This window comes from Magnolia sinica, chromosome 7 (genome assembly GCF_029962835.1).
Source record: "Magnolia sinica isolate HGM2019 chromosome 7, MsV1, whole genome shotgun sequence".
Taxonomy (NCBI): Eukaryota; Viridiplantae; Streptophyta; class Magnoliopsida; order Magnoliales; family Magnoliaceae; genus Magnolia; species Magnolia sinica.
In genome coordinates this window covers 8,205,774-8,228,670 of record NC_080579.1, presented here as the reverse complement: position 1 = coordinate 8,228,670, position 22,897 = coordinate 8,205,774, and the positions used below count along the sequence as shown (strand labels likewise).

General features: G+C 40.2%; 1 protein-coding gene across 1 annotated transcript in view; it reads left to right on the top strand.

The window, feature by feature from the left end:
- The first annotated feature begins 320 nt into the window (after positions 1-320).
- LOC131250981 (stomatal closure-related actin-binding protein 1-like) overlaps positions 321-22,897 on the top strand; it is a 35,418-nt gene continuing 12,841 nt past the window's right edge. The window contains exons 1-6 of the mRNA XM_058251410.1: positions 321-483; positions 1,996-2,296; positions 2,395-2,523; positions 8,637-8,729; positions 11,445-11,585; positions 12,713-12,781. Coding sequence (XP_058107393.1) covers positions 2,015-2,296; positions 2,395-2,523; positions 8,637-8,729; positions 11,445-11,585; positions 12,713-12,781 — 714 coding nt within the window. The 5' untranslated portion in view covers positions 321-483; positions 1,996-2,014. The remainder of the gene's footprint in view (positions 484-1,995; positions 2,297-2,394; positions 2,524-8,636; positions 8,730-11,444; positions 11,586-12,712; positions 12,782-22,897) is intronic.

Sequence of the window (22,897 nt, the reverse complement as noted above, 5' to 3'; positions counted from 1 at the left end):
GAAAGATAAGTGTATTTAATTATCTAAATATCAGATTAGTGGACATTTATTGGACGGTTAAAAATAAAAAAATCCAGTTGTCCTGTTGACACAAACAATTACTACGAATTAGAGGTTAAAATTGTTAAAACAAATATCATCATAGGATTTTGACTTGGTGGCAGTTGGATGCACAACGTAGTCTGTTTTGTCTGAGTTCATATATGCCACGTGTACAACTTCCAAGTGCCGGCGTATCAAGTGTCATAGGCAGCTAGAGTATCAAATAAAACACTTGAGAGAGAGAACGGCTTTTCCTTCCCCTTTCAAAAAAGCGACCCTCTCTTTCGTCGATTCCTCTTTTCTCCCTCTCTATTTGAACCATCTCTCTGAAAAAAGACAGCTTCTTCTCTCCAACCAGAAATCCGAAATCCAGCTTCCTGAAAGAAATCGAAGAATCTGAGACGGAATCCAAACGATCTTTCATCCGTTTCTTCAGCATCGGTAAAAAATCGAAGCTTTTCTTTCAATCCTCTCTCAGTTCTTCCTCCTGATTCTCTTTAATCCAGCTCTCTCTCTCTCTGTCTTTCTTCAAAAGAATCGAATTCTAGAGTTTTAAATCTCTTGAAGTTCTTGAAATTTCTGTTTTTGTCTTGTTGAAGTAAAGATGAGATGGCAAAACCGTAAATACGAGTAATTCTTCATCTTATTATTTTCGGATTTTCATCCGTTTCAATGGAATGCAGCTTAATGGATTTTTGCTTTATTATTGTTATTATTATTATTATTATTTCACATTTCACCCCAGTGGTAACTTTTGTCATTATTATGACCGAAATGCCCTTACAGCGGGGTGGAAATTTCAAATCCACTGGGTTGAAATGTCATTCCCTTAATTTATGGGAAATGACATTTCCTCCCACAAATGTGGATGAAATGTATGACGAAATTACCACGTATGGATGGAAATATCAAAATTTTAAGGGGTGAAAATATCAGTGTTATCTTTACCCTTGCAGGGGTAATTTGGTCACTGCAGGTTTTATTTCAATGTGGGTGCTTTGAGCTATCTCTTTATTGATGAAATTACTTTTAAGGGGTGAAACTTACTATATTTTACTTGTAAGGGGTGGAACTAACAATATTTAGGGGGGTGGAAATGTCAATTCCCCTGCAGGGCTAATCTGGTCATTGTAGATTTTATTTCAATGTGGGTGCTTTTGGCTGTCTCTTTATTGATGAAGTATCTTGAAAGGGGTGGAAGTAACAATATTTGGGGGGTGGAAATGTCAATTCCCTAAATTTATAATTTTCTGTAAATGAAAAATACAGTACTTGTTATGTACAATGAATCATACATGTCTTTGACATGATAATAAATTTTTTGGATTTTCTGTGTTCTATTTTTAAGTGAATATTTTGGGAAATGCTATTTGTGATTTTAAGACCCCAGAAAATTGCTAAGCCGCCCCAGAAAGGGTGATTTGATCATAAAAAAGGTTATCAACAGGATTTGTAGAAAGTCCTATTAGGACTAGATTAGCCCTCTTCTGGTTTGAATGGCGACTCAAGGGGGTAAAAATATCGCACCCTTTTAAATTTTTTTATTAATTAGTAAAAGAGGTTTGGTTTCAGGAGTTGATATTTCCACTCTCTAATGGTGTTAGTTTACCATCTGAAAGGCGTGTTGTTCATGTGACCCCTCACTGAAAATTCATGCCCATCTATTGAAATCTGAATGGTGGGCTCAATAAATGGTGGGCCATCCTCAGTTGAAATCTGAACCATAGATTGATTTTCCGCTGACACATTTGTCGCATCCATAGTGGAAAAACAAGTTGGAATGGTTTTTCTTTGTTGTCCAAACAGGCCCTTAACATTTTATGTTGTCGAAAAATGTGGCTTCTTTGCTTCTATGTATGAAACTTAGTTTTCTATTCCATTTCTACTTCATTTATTTTGCTATATATATGTAAGAAATATGGGGGCTAATGTTGTGGAAATGGTGATGAACAGACAGCTTTAGTTTGCACCGATGACGAGGATAAGCCGTGATTTTGGGGATAAAATGCAGAGGGATGTATTCCTTTCGGTTTCAGTTGATGTAAGTTTTATTTCAAATAAGTTCCCAAACTATAAAATAGGAGCCAATGATCGCATTGTGGAGCCGAAGGAGACTCCAGAGGCACCATCCATGAAGGAAGTCGTTGCTCGTGAAACTGCCCAGTTGCTAGAGCAGCAAAAGCGTCTGTCAGTTCGTGACCTTGCTAGTAAGTTTGAGAAGGGGTTGGCAGCTGCTGCTAAGTTGTCTGATGAGGTTTGTTTCCTACTAAATTCGTTAATTTTTTCTGTTTTTTTTTTCCTTAAAGTGTTATGTGAATGGTCGATTTTCTCAAGTAAATTTAGTGATTTCAGGCTAAGTTCAGAGAGGCGGCTTCATTGGACAAACACGTCCTTCTAAAGAAGCTCAGGGACTTACTAGAATCATTGAGAGGTCGTGTGGCCGGTCGAAACAAGGATGATGTGGAGCAGGCTATCTCTATGGTTGGTTTTCTGTATTTATCTTTTTCATTCTCATGGCCTGCTGAGGCTTATTGTTTTTATTTGTCTCTGTGCCACATATATAGTATTTAGTTGTGTTAGGCTGTTCTTGTGTCCTTACAAAAGTTTTCTGAAAACATATCATGAATGAATCATGAAGCTTTGTTTGGAAACTCTTTCAAAAATGTTTCTTGAAGATAGACATGATTTGACAACTGGCCCTGTGCCCATGGCCTTGTCAGAAAATCCTGTTGTTTTGCGGGACATCGCCATAGAACCAAGAAGAGAAAAATATTTATGCCTCTCTGTTTTGCAGGGAAGTCCTGCTAACTGACAGTGCATATGGATGAGTGTCAGATCCTGTTGGTCTGGGACTCAGGGGTATATCTTTCTAGGGTTGCGAGGGAATCCTAAGTATAAGAAAGATCACTTCATTCCAATCTGTCTGTCATGTTTAATTTTATGGCAGAAAGATATAGCAAAACAGGGATAAGTTTGCTTATGTTTTGAAGGAATCCAGTGATGTAATGTCTACTGTGACCTTGGAGATGGCAAAATCATGTTGCTATTTCATGAAGCAGAAAAAGAAAAGAAAAGAATGAGAAAGAAAAATGTATTCTTCCTTCTGAATAGCTTGACTGTTTTTTCAAGAGGTTTTGGGATAAATCCAAAAGCAGAGTTACTGGTTCTGTTATTTGAAACTTTTTTCATGCGATTAACATTAGGTCTATAAAACTAAGAGAACTGCTATCCCATTAATGAGACTTTATGTTTAGGCCTACGACTGAATCATGGACTGGAACCTGCCCTATGGAGCAGTGTTTCAAATAGCGCCCGTAGCGTACGCTACGTAGCGTAGCATGGCCGTAGCGCTACATAGCGTCCCAAATAGCGTAAATCCCCTATAGTGTACGCTACGGGGGTTGTAGCGTACGCTCCAGCTATGTAGCGCATAGCGTTCGTAGTGTAAGGTACAACGTATTTTTTTACTGTTTTATTTTTTTATTCTTTATTTATTTATTATTATTATTATTTTTTTTTCACGTTTTCTTTGTTTCTAATGTTGAGGAATGTAACACTTGTATTGTACTTGATACTTTTAACCTATAGGATTTTTATTTCTTTTCATAATTGTGACTTGTGGTTTCAATTAGACATTATTACTTAAAGTGGTTTGCTTAGAAAGTTGTTGATGTGATAATTGTTTAATTTGGCTTATATATGTGGATTGGCTTTTGATAAATGATAAGTAATAACCTTTTTGAACATGCTTATAATTTATAAAATGAATCATCTTTTAGGCATTTTTATATATATAATTTTTTTCCTTTTTTTTTTTTCACTATTTATTATATTTGTTCTATTGTTAAATTAAAAAATAGATGTATCGTATAGCTTACGCTTCACGCTACATATTTATGCTACATGCTATAGAGTGCTGAGCGCTATGCATCACGCTACCGCTATTTAAAACACTGCTCTGGAGTAATTGTTGTTGGAGAAATCATGGCTGTGAATGGTGAAATGAGAAGTGTTGTGGACACTTTTCTTGGTAATGCTAAATTCCCATATGTTAGGGTCCTTGATGGACCCACATGGGTCAAATGGAACAGAGAAGAAGCTTTATAGTTTGAAACAGTTTGGTGGTCCTGTGAAGGACAATTAGATACTTCCTTACTGTAAAACGCATCCCTGGTTAAGAGATTGGCAATGTGGATTGACCCATTCAGCCTGGCTTTGAGTTGGGGCTTAATGGCCCGACTCACCCGAGTCAGGGGTGACTTAAGTATTGAATTCGATTAGCTACTAGCAAATCCGAATTGACTCAGACAAGTCATATCAGACTCGCCTGAGTCTTAAAATCATGTTATAATCCCGTATATGAAAATCAAACTCCTACTAGTTGGTTTGGCAGTAAGAATACAATGGTGAGTTGAGGGTCACGAGGAATCAGCCAGAGGAGCCACGACGCCCACAATAACTATAACCTGTACCTCTTTCTTTTGATAACTAACAAAGACTTTCATTAAAACAATGCAAAGATGCTTCAGTGAGCGGGCTGCTGCATTTCAATTTCTACCAATTGAAGAAACAAAATCTTCTCGAGGTAAAAGCCTACAGAAGGTACATAAAGCATGCCAAACAGTTTCTTTTCACTTACTTCCCACTTTGAGCATGCTAAATCGTCCCACCTGTGGGCTTTTTGATTATTGGTCTTAAATGTACTTTTTGGGTAGAACTTAGGTCCATTGGATTTGCTTTATGTATTACTTAAGGAGGGCACTTTTGTAATTTAATTTTTTAATTAAGCTAGACCTAATAAACTAGAGAGAGGGAGGATGTGCTTGGGTTGAGTGTGCAACCGTTCTTCTCTCCTCCCCTTTCCTTTCCTTTTCCTTCTTTCTTTTCTCTTTTCTTTTATTTCTATTGGTCCAATGGATTCACAGAGCTCACATAGAATTGAGCCAAGAGGAAACATTTTCTGCATTTGGGAAAAATCTTTCAATGCTTTGGACACCCTTAATCTATATGGGAATCAATCCTTTCCTTTTTGGACAGAACTGCTGTATCTTTACTAATAAAAGAATAAATGATTTACAATCGCAGCTGGAGGACTTCACCTTAGCATCCCTAAATAGCTTGACATAACTAGAAGAACAACAGCTATCCACAATACAATTACTTGGCTTGTAACTGAGTAATGGCCACCTTGTCACTGAATAGACACACTTTTTTGCCGTTGAAGGAAACATCCGTGGCAGGAAAAAAGCATTGCAACAAACATCAAAGCCATGATTTGCCAAAGTATCGGCAGGTTGATTACTTGCACAGGAGTTATGATATATGCTGCATTGTGACCCTCCTGAAGGACCTTTAATTTCTTCCCAAAAGTACCAGACAGAAGAAGGGGGCATGATCATATGAGAATAAGCTTACTGCAAATGCCGAATCACTTCCCACTGCTATATTTTGGAACTCATTAAAAAATCTGTAGACTGTCAAGTGACTCTTTAACTTCAGCTGTCAAGTGATCTCTGTGGCCATGATAACAGGCATTAGTGATGTGTAAATTACCATCAGAATCTTGGACAATACCTCCACCACCCCATTAATCCCATAATTACCTCAAATGGTCCATCTACATACAGTTTAAAACCTCCCAAGATTGGCTTAATCCATTTTGCTAGAATGAGCCTAAGTTGCACAATCATTTTAACTAGATACTGCTTCTGTTATCATTTCAACTTTTGCTCCCGCTCTTAATTCCTAGCTATTTATACCTGATAACATTTTGAAATAGACACTTCCCCACTCCTGGTGCTGAATCTGTTGCACCTTCTCTTCAGGCTTCATGCAACTGTAGAATAAACTCTGTGGCTAAATATGACTGATATCAACATTCAGATTTCTAAGAGATAATCAGCTTTCTTGGAATCCATCCTTTTGCCCTAATAACTGAATCCATGCAACAATTATCTTGAAAATCAGACTTGAATGATGAAATTTACCTTCAAACTTTCTGGAATTGTTTTCATTCCAAATTTCCCACTCAATGAGCGCTGAAAGGATACCAATTAGCGAGGAAAATTAATTTCTATACGAGGCTTTGTTGAACCATTGACAACATTACTTGATGGAATCAAAACGATGCAAATGCAAATCAAGATGCAAGCTGAAGAATAATCATATCTTTCTTGCAAGATCACCTCGGCAAAAGAGATGGTTTATACTTTCCATTTTACCATTTAAACAGCATAGTGCAAACACACCTGGATATAATCTGAATTCGACTGCTGAATCTCCAGATCAGTTTGAATTTTATGTGAATGGTTTTCCACAGCAAAATTGAGATCATGGTTGGAATGTCACAGCACCAAACCCATGTGTAAGGAATCAAAAGCATGAGTGGAGAAGTAGCTGATGAAGTTCACCTCCAGAGAAGAAGTCCTGAACTGCACGGTACACCTGTTCCCCCCAGTGTCCAAGGAATGAGTGAAAAACACCCCAGAAAACCCATCAGGGCCTGGAGCACTTTCTTTTGGAATGCTAAAAGCTCTCTCCTTAATTCAGCATCTTTAGGTCTGAGAAGCATGAAATTGTCTTGGGCCTCTGCAAGACTTGGAATGCTCACCAAAGATCCTTCCTATCACCCCAGTCCCCTGAATAGAGAAGGTTCCTGAAAAAACGACGTTGCTTCTTCTCTGATTTCTGACTGAACGTCAATCCATGCTCTTTTCCATCTTTAACTCTTCTAACAGAGTTGAAATGGTGTTGACTGAGAACTCAAACATGAAAATTTTGGGTTTCCTGTCACCTTCCAAAAACCAGTTGGAGAGGATTTTTGGGTCCAGAAGACCTCTTCCTGCAACCAAGTGGATCCATCGAAGGCCTAGCTTCTCTGACAACCAAGCCATTATCCCTGAGAGGGATTTTCATCAAAGAGAATTCCAGCTGGTTTTGACTTACATTCTGCCTCATGAACTCTTTTGTAGAGATTGCCGAAAACTTGAGTTTTCCAAATTTAGTGACCACCCTTTAACCTTGTTTATATTATTATTATTATAAATGAGAACTGCTAGAGCCAGACCTTTACCTTCAACCTTCCAATACTCTTCCACTTTTCTCATACTGCAAGAGCCAGACCTTTATTTTCAATCTTCCAATTCTCTTCCACTTTTCTCATAAGCGCTTCATGCAAAGTCCACATGTGCTGAAACCTAAATGGTTTTGGAACGTCTTCTTAGCTGCCTTCAATTTGGACCAATAAAGGGCTGTGATCTTAGTTAATTTTAGTTTGATGAGATAAATTAATAGACATAAAAGATTCAGCCGTGGGAACATTATAGAGAACCTGATACAACGTGGCTCTGGGACAGCCCGAGTCATGCTAGTTATCACTCTATGTAAGTTGATTCCGAGAATAACCTGTATCCATCAGAACATATCTTTTCAGTTGTTTCATGAAAATTTTCTATCCGTTGAGGCTTTATTCATGTGTCTGTCGGACAACTAACCTTCACTTGGACTTGGGGCTACAATTGAACTTGCTCTAAAAGAAATGAATTATTAATAAGGTTTTCAAAACTTGTGACCAGGCACTGACTTGAGCCTCAAAAAATATATTTTAGTCTTCGAGTCTACCACGATTCCATCTCTCAGGTGACTGTGATTTTCTTTTTGTTAAAAGAGTAAAAAAAAAAAAGAAAAAAAATGATAAGTTATCCAAAAACATGGGTGAAAGTACTAAACACTATCAGAACTTATGCAAGTAAATAGATGCAGACAGATATACATGTCTGATCTGTAACAATCCATTGTACTTCCGGAATCTGTTTCAAACTTTCAAAACACTTTAGCTATATTCTAAAGTCAGCTGAAGATAGCTCAAAAGTCTCATATAACTCCCAAATACATAGTATTAGGTGCACATTAAAAGAAACCATAGACACATGCGAGCTTTCAAGAATAAGCAAGGAAAAGGAAGCTGTGCATGCAAAAATAGATTCTTTACCCATCAATTGATTTGTGATACTTAAGCTAGAGGGTCAAGTTAATTGCTGAATTTCTGGTAGAAGTCGGTCAGTCAGACTACTATCAATATGCATTGTTTTCTAACCTTCAGTTTGATGGATTATTGCTGCAGTGCTGGAAAAGTTAGATTAAGTGTTGGTTAGATTCTTAGCAATGTTTAGCCTTATGCTACTGGTTAGCTATGCACGTCTTTCCACTTTCTGTATTCATTGGGGAAGTTTTTCATGTAACCTATTGGAACATCCTGAAGACTAGTTACACGTGGGGAGAGGCAATGGCATTGCAAATGTCTCGGCAATAGGAGTAGGCTGTTCGGCTGTTTGAAGTGGGAACTCTTTCACTTTATTTAATTTTATCAATTAATCAATTGTTTCTTGCTCAAAAGGAAAAATGTCACAGTGGCTAGGATTTTCTTATTTTAATATATTTTGCAATTTTTTTTTTTTTTTTTTTATAATTTGTTCAATTTGTTCTGAAATATCCGCTTTGGTTTGTTATTGGAAAAAAGTTACTTTACTGTTCTTTATGTTATCCCTCAATTATAGTGTGCACTGAGCATGTCAAGATATACTTGCTTTATGTAGGTGGAAGCTTTAGCAGTTCAATTGACTCATAGGGAAGGAGAGCTACTTCAAGAAAAAGCAGAAGTGAAAAAGTTAGCAAATTTTCTTAAGCAGGTAATCCCATGTTTTGTTAGACATGTGTATTGTTGGTTTAGGCCAATACTTTTTCCAAGTTTATTCTCTGTTTCATATGATTCTTGCTTTGTATTCAAAGAAGCATTTAAGTAATGAAACTATGCATGATCATCGATACGAGTATGATAAGTTTGGCACCACAGATCCTTCAAACCCCAAACTCTCTGAATACAAGTACTGGGCGCTACAAAGGATTGGTTATTACTTGTGAGTATAATCATGTTACGACATTCTTGAACAATATTCACAATTTGGGCTAGTAGTGATAGTAAACCAATCTGAACTTGCAGACCAAATTCAGTTTCAGCCTTTAAAATAGAGTAGAAGCATGGCTCTAATTCAAAACTTAGACTCTTGTGCTTGTAGAAGACCGTGGGAACACTTTTAGCACTCAAATTCAATTGGATTACAACAAGCAGCTGGGTAAATCGAAGAAAGAAGAAGGGGAAAAAAAGGAAGGATGGATTGTGGAGTACCACAAGGAAAGAAGAAGAGTCTCATCTCCTGTAAATAGCCAAGTCATAGTAACTCAATGAACAAATCTTTTAATCAATCACATATTGTTTATTGTTCTGCATGCATCTGTTCTTTACAAAGCAAGACTGCTTGCTTAAATAGGAAATTAAAAGATAACTCTAGATCTAACTCAGAGTGGAAGTTGAAGTTTCTTCAAAGGATACTTTGCTAAAATAGAATTAGTAAATAAACTGAACCCTTCACGTAGGAACATCATGTTGCTTCTATGGGTTATGTGGGCCCTACAGTTGGTTAGAAAACCAATCAAGAAGTCTCTTATGACAAAAAAATCACATATTGGCCAGAAGGCCTAATAGACAACTGAATTTAGACTATCATCCGAAAGCCACTTCCTCTCACCGTATTTACTTTGGGGCCCATCCCTGGCCCTGCAATGGCACACGTGGGTGATGGGTGGTTTGTCTACATATAGTAGCCTAATTGTTATCATAAACTCTGAAATCTGAGTCCTAAATAACTAGTGGGTCTAGAGATTAAACCCCTAGATTTGGGGCTCAGATTTCAGTGAAGGGGGATCCCCGAATCTTAATCCTTATCTGGGTCATGTATTCTTGGTTTTTGAAGGATCCAAGTGCCATATTTTGATCAATGCATTCCTAGCATTTGTTCTAAGTTTTGTTTAGAAAATTTGCTAACCTTGCTTTAATATATATGTAAAGAAGACCAGTCATAGAAGCACAGAGCTGAAAAACCGAGGACAAAAAACTGAAACACTTTGATAAAAAGGAATTCAAGTCAAGATGGTTTTCTGAGTAATAAAGAAACAGTCCCCTATCATTCCAAGATGTTAGAGTTTGCATATACAATGTTAACTTATAAGTTGATAGTCATTTGAAGGTATGCAAAACAGAAACATTACATTGCAACTATTGCTTAATTCAAACCATTTACTAAATGAATACAATCTACCTTCTTGACAAACCCCAGTAATCGTGCTTGCTCCACTGAGGGCCTGTGGCCTTAATGAAGACGGAGGTGTCATTGGCATGCTGTAGATTGGTTCATCACATTCATTTCACACTACTGCTCCTTGAAATGCTTCCCCTTAAAATGTAAAGGTTTGCACATTGCAGAGTATATGCTTATGGCCTCACCAACAGGAGTGAAAAGAAGGTTGAGAAAGGGTCGTCTTGACATAGATCCCATACTATGGTGATAAGGACCATACATGTCATCAACAATGGAGGCGGAAATGTATTTAAGTGAAATGCAATCGTGTTCCTCCATATAAGGCTTAGATGATGATGATTGGTTCATAGACTTCTTAAGGTCAAGAACCATGAACTCATAACCCAATTTGGTTGAAGACTATGCTTTCTGTCCATTTCGTTTGTTTTGAACCTGCGGTAGTTTTGATCTTGAAACTATGTTTCTTAACTCTTCCTTGTCACTAGTTCTGTACATGCCATAAGTAGCCAAAATAAAAATGCTTGAGTGCAAATGTGGATGATTATGCTGGCTGAGATGAAGTGATTTTTATGCAGATTGTGATTGAACATCCTGACTTGATTATACTTTTTAAAGTATGCATATGATTTCAAAACTATGGTGATGGTTGGTAATTTCTTTTGAGTTTTAATGACTGTTCGATAATCCGTATATTGTTGGCTCTTTTGCAGTTTTATACCTAGAATTTTATTTTCAAAGATGTTCTTCCTTTACTTATTCTGCTCTCCTTTTTCAGCAGCATATTGAAAAGCTTTTGTATTTGTGCCATGAAGTACAAGCTGTTATTCTCTACCACTCAACACTTCCATGTCCTGTATAGTTTTAACTAATTTTGGTGTTAGAACATACGAAAGCAGTGCAATAAACCAAAGGACTAAATGGCTCCAAGATTTGAAACCACATTGAGAAAATCTAACATTCATTTTTCTTATCCTCCCTTTTATTTGGTTTTTGGCTTACTACTGGTTCCTGCTTTTTCCATATACCATCCACTGTTGTGTGTGCAATCAAATCTTAGTGTTTTAATTACATGCTATCTGCTTCAGTTGCCTCTGTAGTCTGTACTCCACTTTATTATGTATCTTTTTCTTTTTCTTTCCTTTTTTTACTTTCTCCACTGCCCATGAATTCAGGTTTATCTTTGTTCAATCTTTGTCAATGAACTGCATTCACGTACATTTTTACTTTTCTGGTCTATTTTGTTTCCAGGCTTCAGAAGATGCTAAAAAAGTGGTTGAAGAGGAAAGGGCTTTTGCTCGTGCTGAAATCGAAAGTGCTAGAGCAACAGTTGAGAGAATTGAACAGGCCCTTGAGGAGCAAGAACGGATGTCAAGATCTTCTGAGAAGCAGGTTTGTTCGAACAGAAAGGCTTCTGTTGTTTTTCTGTCTACCAGATAAGATTTCTTGGTAGTGCACTCAGTTTCTTCTTCTTCTTCTTCTTTTTTCATTTGTTACTCCTTGTACATATTTCCCATCTCTCTCACTTTATCAACTGGAACAGGTTCATTATATTTTTTGAAAGGGTGCGGCTATATTCACACGAAGAGGATTGAGAATTGTGTGTCACACATGCAAGCATGACACATTTATGAGGTTGGGGTCATTTGTCAGGAGGGCCCCATTGTGTACTTGCCCTGGCTCAAAGTTCAGGTCGATCAGATCATCAGGCGGGCTAATAAAAATGGACGTTTTAAATAGTTTGACCAATGGTCGGCATTCAATGCACGTGTGTGGAGCATCTGATGAACAGTCTGGCCTGTATTTTGTGCTGGGCATGTTGACAGTGGGCCTGCCTGATGAACTGCCCATATCTTTGTGCAAATATCTTCCACACCTCTCTTTGCGAAATGCCTTTTCTTCTGTTCTTATCAAAAAGGGCTTTTTGTGTCCTGCATTTATTTTTAGGAACTATGTTCTTCAAGTGCCACAGGCCCACAGTGGCCCTTTTGAAATCCCATTGAACACACCCACATTGACTTTTAAGCCCACAAACAATGGTAATCTTGCTAAACTGCTGTACAGTTCAGACTGATTTTTGAGTGCGATGGCTACTCCAACCAATAGTTGGGGGCATCCTTAAATATTGCATGCCATCGTCAGGATCCTTTAATATGAAAATTCTTGCATTGACTCATTTTTGTTGCTTGAAACTTTATTGCTCATTGATTTATTTGTTAGGAGGTCATTTATAGTTGTAGAAACAGCCCTTTGTTCATCCCTGAAGTGATAAATTTTGTTTTTGAGGTGACTTGATAACATTTTCTATGGACAAAAAGAATAGAGAGGGTAGAAAATCTTCTTATGTTCTCTTTCTAGATTCCTGGTGCGTAAATGTGTTCCTGCTGGACTTGGAAACTCATCATTTTTCCTCTAGGAGCCTATCATACCTAAGTATTCTATCAGTGTAGTAGCTTGTTTACTTTTACATGCTTCTTTGCGTTTAGTTTATGTTTGTGTTTTACGTTTCAAATCTGTAGGACATGGAAGAATTAATGAAGGAGGTTCAAGAGGCTCGAAGAATTAAAATGCTGCATCAACCGAGCAAGGTATGTTTAAATTGTCCCTTGATTTCCATTCTCCTTGTGCATATTAGGAAACAAAAAAACGAGCCCTTTTTCCTTATCGCAAACCTTGGGAGTGCCTATGTCACGCCCCAGACTCAGTAACCAGACTTACAAGGAACTCGATAGCCGGTTCTGGCCGCAACAGCCTCTATAGTACCCCATTTTTGGCTCCTAAGGCAGGTTCCGATCCTGGGATCTTATAAGGAGGATTTCCATAATAGTATAATTATTTCCAATACCAACATACCCTACCCAAGATCACAGCAAGTATATCTGAGAATAACAAAGGCACTCATCACAAAATCCACCATGAATTTGAACTTTTACAAGTACAAAGTAGGAAAAGTATACATCTGATAGCAAGAGAGGTAAGAAGAAGATCTGCAACACTGGGGGTCCTCAGCTCAACTCTAATCCAAGCTCTGCTGCTACGACGCCCGCTTAGGATCTCCTGCACGCATCAATCGTACATAAGCTTATAGAAGCTTAAAGGGTGGTGATGGTGTGTGATAAATGTGCATAAAAGAATAGCAGGAGGTATAGGAAGGGAAACATGCTCCATGACAATATTACCAGCCTTACCAAGGCTTATCATGAATACGATGTAATGAGTACTGGGCGCCATACCAAGGTGATGCATGAAGGGGCTTATTCAGCCGATGCGAATGTGATATAGAGTAATGCCAGTGCTCATATTCAATCCACATATCAAGTACATTTCCAATCATAAGGAAATCACCGGGGTCCATTACACTGCTGGATGATTGCCGCTCTTCAGACCCCGCACAGTCAAACGAGCGTAAGAGACCTCACTACCCTGTCTGCGGACAGCCAATCACCAGCAAGGCCTGAAGGTAGCGGACCCATTTACGAGCTGGTCAGACTCAGCCTAGCAATGTCTTCTTACATCAGACGAGTAAGGCCACACCCCTATCTAACCGGCTACACGACAGTGGGAGTCGCGGCCTAATGGTATAAGGCCCTCATGCGCTCATAGTTTTCACTTGGTCACGGCGTTGGAGCAAATCCTTGGTACCATAGAAGTTTTGAGGATTTCACCCATGGGCATTCTATGCACCCGGTATGCTTAAGTAATATTTCCGGTGTCTACACATACGACCATCCATGAATGTCCCTGTGGAGGCAAGGCCCTGATGAAGCAAGGGCGGTATCATCATGAAATGCGATGCCAATGCATGAGTCACACATACAGATCATGCACTAGCTTCAGGCACTCAATGTGCACAAGGGAGAAACTCCATCCCTTAATGACCACCACACAATGTAATCAATTCACATAGATGATGCATATGGGTCACGAATCACGATGATGTAAGTGCACTACCTGTAGAATATATTCCTCATTCCCAAAGAGGGACAAGGTCTAGATACATAGACAGGTACTCTAAGGAGAAGTGGAGTCTTTAAGTGGGGGCCCAGTACTTTGGGAAGACTCACGAGCCAAGAGAGTCAAAATCCTAAGGAAGAAACGGTCCTAATCAAGGGCCCAAGGTGGACCTCCAACCACCTATATGAACCCTATGGGCCTACCTTAGGGCCACCAAGGAGGACATCTAACCTCAACTGGGTCCCAAAAGGTAGCCCGCTATGCATAAAAAGTAAAGTCCAAGGCCCAAGTAATCTGTTGTCTGGTGGGCCATACACTGAGCCCAACATGGTGGGCCCTTAAATAAGGTTTGGGCCCAACCTAAGGGTCATGAATCCACTCGTTGTGGTGGGCCTAATGGGCAGCCCATTATTTCAAACATATGGGTAATCCGTACATTTAAAATAAGTAAGTTGGGCCTCACATTTCGGCCCAAGCATAGATTCATTTTAAATGGGCAAGTAGGGCCCAACTACTTGAGTATTTTGCCCATAAAACCCATTACAATGGCATGATAAATATAGGCCCCAAGGGTCTAATGGGCCTATCAAAAGTTTTAGCCCAAGTTGGTATGCCAAATCGGTTACGTATCGGCCGTATCGGTCGATACGTAACGGTAACGGTGCGAACCGTTACCCGTTTGGGGGCTGAAACGGCCGATTCGATTTTTTGCACCCGTATTGGCCGATCGGGCCGTTACGGGCCCGTAACGGGCCCGAAACGGTAACCTTTTTTTTTTTTTTTTTTTAAAAGCTCTGTTTTTGCTGTTTTTTTGAAACCTCTTGCTTCCAAACTGTTTCTAACTCCTTCTACTATTAATTTCGACCAACCTTAGCTAGGTATTTGATATAAAAACACATTATATTATAGATTTTTTTGAATCAAAGCTCGGTAGGCCATTTTTCAGAAATTCGTCAAAAATAGGTATTTATACTTTTTTTAATATATTTTGCTGTTTTAATCATGTCATATGATGTGTTAATCATAGTAGAACATGTTAATGTGCATTTTACAGATTTGGGGTGCCATTTAATAATTTTTAATATTTTTTTCTATATACGCATGAATTTGGCCCCTTTTTTTAAAATTCGAAAAATCAGTTTTTAATGGTTGTTTTGCTGTTTTAATCATGTCATTTGATGTATTAATCATAGTAGAACATGTTAATGTGCATTTTACAGATTTGGGGTGCCATTTTATATTTTTTTAATATTTTTTTCTATTTACGCATTTATTTTGGCCCTTTTTTTGAAAATTCGAAAAACCATTTGTAAATGATTCTTTTGCTGTTTTAATGATGTCATATGATGTGTTAATCATAGTAGAACATGTTAATGTGCATTTTACAGATTTGGGGTTCCATTTTATATATTTTTTATATTTTTTTCTATTTACGCATTTATTTTGGCCCTTTTTTTGAAAATTTGAAAAATCATTTTTTAATGATTCTTTTGCTGTTTTAATGATGCCATATGATGTGTTAATCATAGTAGAACATGTTAATATGCATTTTACAGATTTGGGGTGCCATTTTATATTTTTTTTTATATTTTTTTCTATTTACGCATTTATTTCGGCCCTTTTTTTGAAAATTCGAAAAATCATTTTTTAATGATTCTTTTGCTGTTTTAATGATGCCATATGATGTGTTAATCATAGTAGAATATGTTAATGTGCATTTTACATATTTGGGGTGCCATTTTATATTTTTATTTTATTTTTTTCTATTTACGCATTTATTTCGGCCCTTTTTTTGATAATTCGAAAAATCATTTTTTAATGATTCTTTTGCTGTTTTAATGATGCCATATGATGTGTTAATCATAGTAGAACATGTTAATGTGCATTTTACATATTTGGGGTGCCATTTTATATTTTTTTTCTATTTACGCATGAATTTTTGCCTTCAAAAATAATTGCAAACACCTAAATGTAAGATATTTTCATATTACATTCATTCTAATATATCTATCATTGATAGTAGATAGTTAGAAAATTAAATATATGAATTTTGTAGTCAAATTCAGGTTATCTGGTTCATAAATTCATCAGACAGTTCGATACAACTTCTCACTAAAGAGTGGACCGTTACACCACCATAAACATGTTCCAATTTATAAATGAATGCATATTTGGAATGCTTAGAATATTCCGGATTTAATCCATATTTTTTCATATTTTTTTGGCAAAAAAAAAAATTTACGCCGTTACGGGCCGTTACGCCCCCGTATCACCGTTACGCTCCCGTATCCGTATCGGTTTTGGAGGTCACTGTTACGCCAACCGATACCGATACGGGACACCTTGCCCAACCAAGGCTATAAGGCCCAACAATTAACTAGAAGACTAGTCCAATAAGAATCCAATTGGAATGGGCCTTTAAATATGTACCAATTAAGCCCAAAAATCTAATTAAAATGGGGCAAGATATGTGTAACAATACCTCCAAATTTGGTGGACCATGCTGCCCCAAAACATCCATTTATGGGCAGCAATCATGGGCTTATTGGTGAAATTCCAGCCCACCTACAATCTGGCATTGTTGAAAATTCAAAAATTAATTAAATTATACGTTTATTTTAGTTCTTGGTGACCCATACATGTCACCGGGGGGTGGGGGTCCACCAAATGAAGGGAGTAGATTAAACACATAAATCAGATGGGCCATGCTGCTGGACTGGACAACAGCCCAATGGGCTGGGCGTCTCATCGTGGGCAGCCTTATGGGCCTGGGTAATTGGCCTAAATGGACCCCAAAAATGGAAACTATAGAGGGAGGTGACTATGTCCCACATGGACCAAGATTGGATGGAAGGTGGGACAACAAAACTCATCAAGGTGGGCCTACAAGGTGGCCTGGATGGCCAGCCAAGACTGGACGCCGTAGCCTGGGCGTCCTAGCCTGGTGGGCCACTCCAGGCCGCACCACGGTCGGTATAGGGGCCCGATGGCCCTGGAAATTTGCAGGGTGGTCCTTCAATGGGTGGGCCACACCTCCATAAAATTTTGCGATTTTTAGATAACTAAAAGCATTTTAATTAATTTAAAGAAAACAGTCTGTTCAGAAAATCTGTCTGACCTGGACGTGCCAACGTGGTGGGCCAGTCCAGCCCTTGCCACGGTGTGCACAGGGGTCCGTTGGCCCCAAAAATTGGTAGGTGGGTCCTACCATGAGTGGGCCACACCTTCACAAAATTTCATGATTTTTGGATACTCAGACTTATTTTATTTTAATTCAGGATTACAATCTGTCCAGAAATCTGGTTGTTGCTGGAATTATAACTATCCCCATGTTTGGGACCACATGGAGTGGGCCTAAGTTTATCCAAACTCCTGAAAAATTGGTGGGTGGACAGCAAGTGGGGTCCACTGAGGTGGCCCACTTATTTCAGAAACTCAGGTAAAAATGCTCATTTCTAACTTACAGTGTTGCTGAACTGTCTAGAAATTTCTAGACAGTTAGCCCACTTTGGCCCATCACATGGGTCTCAATCATGGGAGAAATAGTGTGGGCCCCATTCCACATCAAAGTGTGGTCCATGCACTATAGAATCCCCAAAGAAATTTGGGAGAAAAGGGCATACAAACAGTTCCAAATATTAGCTTAAAAGTCATGCTCTAACTGGGCCTGAAATCTGGATAGCAACATATGCTGTCTATATTTCGGCCCATATAAATTAATCCAAGGGTTTATTGGCCTGGTCCATCAAGTGGGGTCCACCTTGATGGGTTAGCAAAATTCCAGATCCATTAGTGCATTAAAATCACCATAAAAAATCAAGTTTGGAGGCTACCTAACCCATGCATGCATGGTGGGCTTGGATGTCCAACAAGGTGGGCTTGAACGTCCTATCTCCCTGATGGATCTGAGATGTTGCTGACCTCCTTAGTGGGCCACACATCATCAGAAATAAATAGAAGAAAAAGAAGGGAAGAGAGGGAGAAGGAGAGTGATCCGGCCATTGGTGGAAGGTCCCGCCACTAATGGACTTTCCACATTACAATCCATGCCATCCACCATGTACATATGTTACATGCAAGCTACTATACATAAAGAAAAGTTGCTGGAGGGTGGGGACACTTTTCCCCACCATGCATGCAAAGGCCTAAATGGCCTAGGAGATGCTAGAATAAAGAGGAAGTACATCATGGTGGGTCCATGAAGAATGACCCATCATGAGAGGAATAAATAAGATCTAGGCCCATGGCCTCCGTGGAGCCATGTAGGACCTCCACCATGGATTGGTGGGTCCTATATGCTTCCATGCATGCAAAGAAAAGAATGAAGAAGAAAGAGGGAAGAAGCCAAGAAGAGCACCCACCTTGAAATATGTCTTCCAAACTCCAAGATCCAAGTGCTAGGCTACAAGAGGAAGATGTTTGATGGTTGTAGATTGGTTGCTAATGGCTAGATGGAGAGGAAATGAGGGAAGAAAGGGCTGGAAATGGGGAGGGAGCTTGGACGTTTTTGCTAGGAGGAGAGGAGAATGAGAGAATGAGAGGGAGAAAGAGAGAGGAGAAAGGGTATATCCATGCAATGATTTCTCTCTTTGCTAGGGAAGAGAAACTTATGATGGAGCTTTGGGGGTGGGGACCAAAGCAAATGATAGCTTATCTAGAGAGGCTAGCATAGGGTAAGCTATGATAGGTTAGGTGTTAGGCATGATAGCCTAGGCATGATAGGCTTCTAGGAAATGGTAGCTAGGTGGGACCCACCTTGAAAAACGTGTAGACCCTAGCAAGTGGGTCCCACACATGATGAAGGGCCAAGAATGCTCGGGTCGATATCACGAGATGCACATGCAGAATCATGCATGAGATGCGGCGTTGGAACCGCGGCGCCGATGCGGACAAGATGACGTAGGTTTCGGTTCGATCCGATTCGGGTCAACGTGACCGAACTCAAGGATGATCGCAAATACTACCCGAAACTCGCAGGTCGCAGGGATTCGACCGATAGGACCGCGAGACCAAGATGAACGAGATGCATACTCACACACTCATGCACACATGCGAACTCGGGTTGGGTCTCAAAACCATCCCCACCAATAAAGAAATTTCGTCCTCGATATTGACAAAACCGGAACAATAAAAAATGCATAAACATCATCACATCACACACACACACACATATATATATATATTAATCCTTAATCACAAGAGAAGGCAATATAAGCAATCAATCATCGAACAAATGAGGATAATGCTCTCTAATTTCGGCCTCGCGTTCCTAAGACGCCTCGGCCTTCAAATGATGACCCCATTGCACCTTCACCAAAGGAATGACCTTGGTCCTGAGGACCTGCTCCTTTCGATCAAGAATACGAATCGGCTGCTCGATGTAGGAAGCATCCTCACGGACCTCGAGTGACTGCCAATCAATCTCGGGAATAGTCTCAGACCCACATTTCCGCAACATAGAAACATAGAATATGTCGTGGATCGCGAACAACTCAGGAGGTAAGGTAAGCCTATAGGCCACAGCGCCTACGCGCTCGGTAATCTCAAAAGGTCCAATGAATCTTAGGGCGAGCTTGCCCTTCACACCAAAGCGAACCATGCCTTTCATAGACGAGACCTTGAGATATACCATGTTCCTGACTGCGAACTTGAGGGGTCGACGCCAACAATCAGCAAAACTCTTTTGCCGGCTCTGAGCTGTGCGCATCCTCTGCCTGATAACATCAATAGCCTTTGACGTCCGCTGCACGAGCTCGGGACCTAAGAGACGACACTCTCCAACCTCTGTCCAATAACTAGAAAATCTGCATGGTCTGCCATAAAGTGCCTTAAAAGGAGCTATGCCGATAGTCGCCTGATAACTGTTGTTGTACGCGAACTCGGCGAGGCACAAATGCTTATCCCAATTGCCCGCAAAGTCGATCACACAAGCTCTGAGCATATCCTCAATGATCCGGTTGACCCTTTCGGTCTGCCCATCCGTCTGCGGATGATAAGCGGTGCTGAGACGCAAGGTGACCCCCATTGCATGCTGGAAACTCCTTCAAAACTGAGATGTAAACTTGGAGTCTCGGTCTGAAACGATCGAAATTAGGAACACGTATCGATGGACTTCATTTCAGGTTTGCCGAGGACTCAGCGCGGTCACAATACCATCTGGTTTATCGTCAATCATTTGACGAAGTCGGCTCATTTCATTCTAGTACGTGCCTCCTGGTCGATGGACCGACTTGCAAAGGTGTTCATTGAGGAGATAGTGATTGGTTGTGAGACCCAACCCGAGTTCGCATGTGTGCATGAGTGTGTGAGTGTGCATCTCGTTCATCTTGGTCTCTCGGTCCTATCGGTCGAATCCCGGCGACCCGCAAGCTTCGGATAGTGTTTGCGGTCATCATTGAGTTCGATCACGTTGACCCAATTCGGATCGGACCGAAACCTACGCCATCTTGTCTGCATCGGCGCCGCGGTTCCAACGCCGTGTCTCATGCATTAAATCCGACATGTGCATCTTGTGATATTGATCCGAGCATTTCTCAGCCCTTCATCATGTGTGGGACCCACTTGCTAGGGCTTACACGTTTTTCAAGGTGGGCTTCACCTAGCTACCTTTTTCCTAGAAACCTATTATGCCTATCACCTAACCTATCATAGCCTACCCTAGGCTAACCTCTCTAGATAGGCTATCATTTGCTTTGGTCCTCACCCCCAAAGCTCCATCATGAGTTTCTCTTCCTTAGTAAGGAGAGAAATCATTACATGGATATACCCTCTCTCCTCTCTTTCTCCCTCTCATTCTCTCATTCTCCTCTCCTCCTACCAAAAACGTCCAAGCTCCCTCCCCATTTTCAGCCATTTCTTCCCTCATTTTCTCTCCATCTAGCTATTAGCAACCAATCTACAACCATCAAACATCTTCCTCTTGTAGCCTAGTACTTGGATCTTGGAGTTTGGAAGACATATTTCAAAGTGGGTGTTCTTCTTGGCTTCTTCCCTCTTTCTTCTTCTTTCTTTCTTTTCTTTGCATGGAAGCATGTAGGGCCCACTAATCCATGGTAGAGGTCTTACATGGCTCCTAGGATGGAGGCCATGGGCCTAGATCTTATTCATTCCTCCCATGGTGGGCCATTCTCCGTGGACCCACCATAATGTACTTCCTCTTCATTCTAGCATCTCCTAGGCCATTTAGGCCTTTGCATGCATGGTGGGGAAAAGTGTCCCCACCATCCAATAACTTTTCTTGATGTATAGTAGCTTGCGTGTAACATATGTACATGGTGGATGGCATGGATTGTAGTGTGGAAGGTCCATTAGTGGCGGGACCTTCCACCAATGGCCGGATCACTCTCCTTCTCTCTCCCTTCCCTCCTTTTTCTTCTATTTATTTCTGATGATGTGTGGCCCACTAAGGAGGTCAGCAACATCTCAGATCCATCAGGGAGATGGGACGTCCAAGCCCACCTTGTTGGACGTCCAGGCCCACCATGCATGCATGGGTTGGGTGGCCTCCAAACTTGATTTTTCATGGAGATTTTAATGCACTAATGGATCTAAGATTTTGCTAACCCATCAAGGTGGACCTCACTTGATGGACCAGGCCAATAAACCCTTGGATTAATTTATATGGGCCGAAATATGGACAACATATGTTGTTGTCCAGATTTCAAGCTCAGTTTTCTTTGGGGATTTTGTAGTGCATGGACCCTACTTTGATGTGGAATGGGGCCCACACTATTTCTTCCATGATTAAGACCCATGGGATGGGCCAAAGTGGGCTAACTATCCAGAAATTTATAGAAGTTCAGCAACACTATAAGTTGGAAATGAGCATTTTTACCCGATTTTCTGGAATAAGTGGGCCACCTCAATGGAACCCACTTGCTGTCCACCCACCAATTTTCCATGAGTTTGGATAAGCTTAGGCCTACTCCATGTGGTCCCAAACATGGGGTTAGTTATAATTCCAGCAACAACCGGATTTTTGGACAGATTGTAATTCTGAATTAAAATAAAATACTTCTGTGTATCCAAAAATCATGAAATTTTGTGGAGGTGTGGTCCACCCATGGTAGGACCTACCTACCAATTTTTGGGGCCAATGGACCCCTGTGCACACTGTGGCAAGGACTGGACCGGCCCACCATGTTGGGACGTCCAGGTCAGACAGATTTTCTGGACAGACTGTTTTCTTTAAATTAATTAAAATACTTCTAGTTATCCAAAAATTGCAAAATTTTGTGGAGCATTAGGGGTGGGGACCAAAGCAAATGATAGCATATCTAGAGAGGCTAGCCTATGGTAGGCTATGATAGGTTAGGTGCTAGGCATGATATGTTTCTAGGAAAAAGGTAACTAGGTGGAGCCCACCTTGAAAAACGTGTAGGCCCTAGCAAGTGGGTCCCACACATGATGAAGGGCCGAGAAATGCTCGGGTTGATATCACAAGATGCACATGTCGGATTTATGTATGAGACGCAGCGTTGGAACCACGGTGCCGATGTGGACAAAATGGCGTAGGTTTCGGTTCGATCCGAGTTGGGTCAACGTGACCGAACTCAAGGATGACCACAAACACTACACGAAGCTCGCGGGTCGCCGGGATTCGACCGATAGGACTGCGAGACCAAGATGAACGAGATGCACACTCACACACTCATGCACACATGCGAACTCGGGTTGGGTCTCACAGCCTAGCTCTCCTATTAGTAAGGGGGAGCAAAGCTCTTTCTTTCCAGGGTAAAGTGGCGCATAAA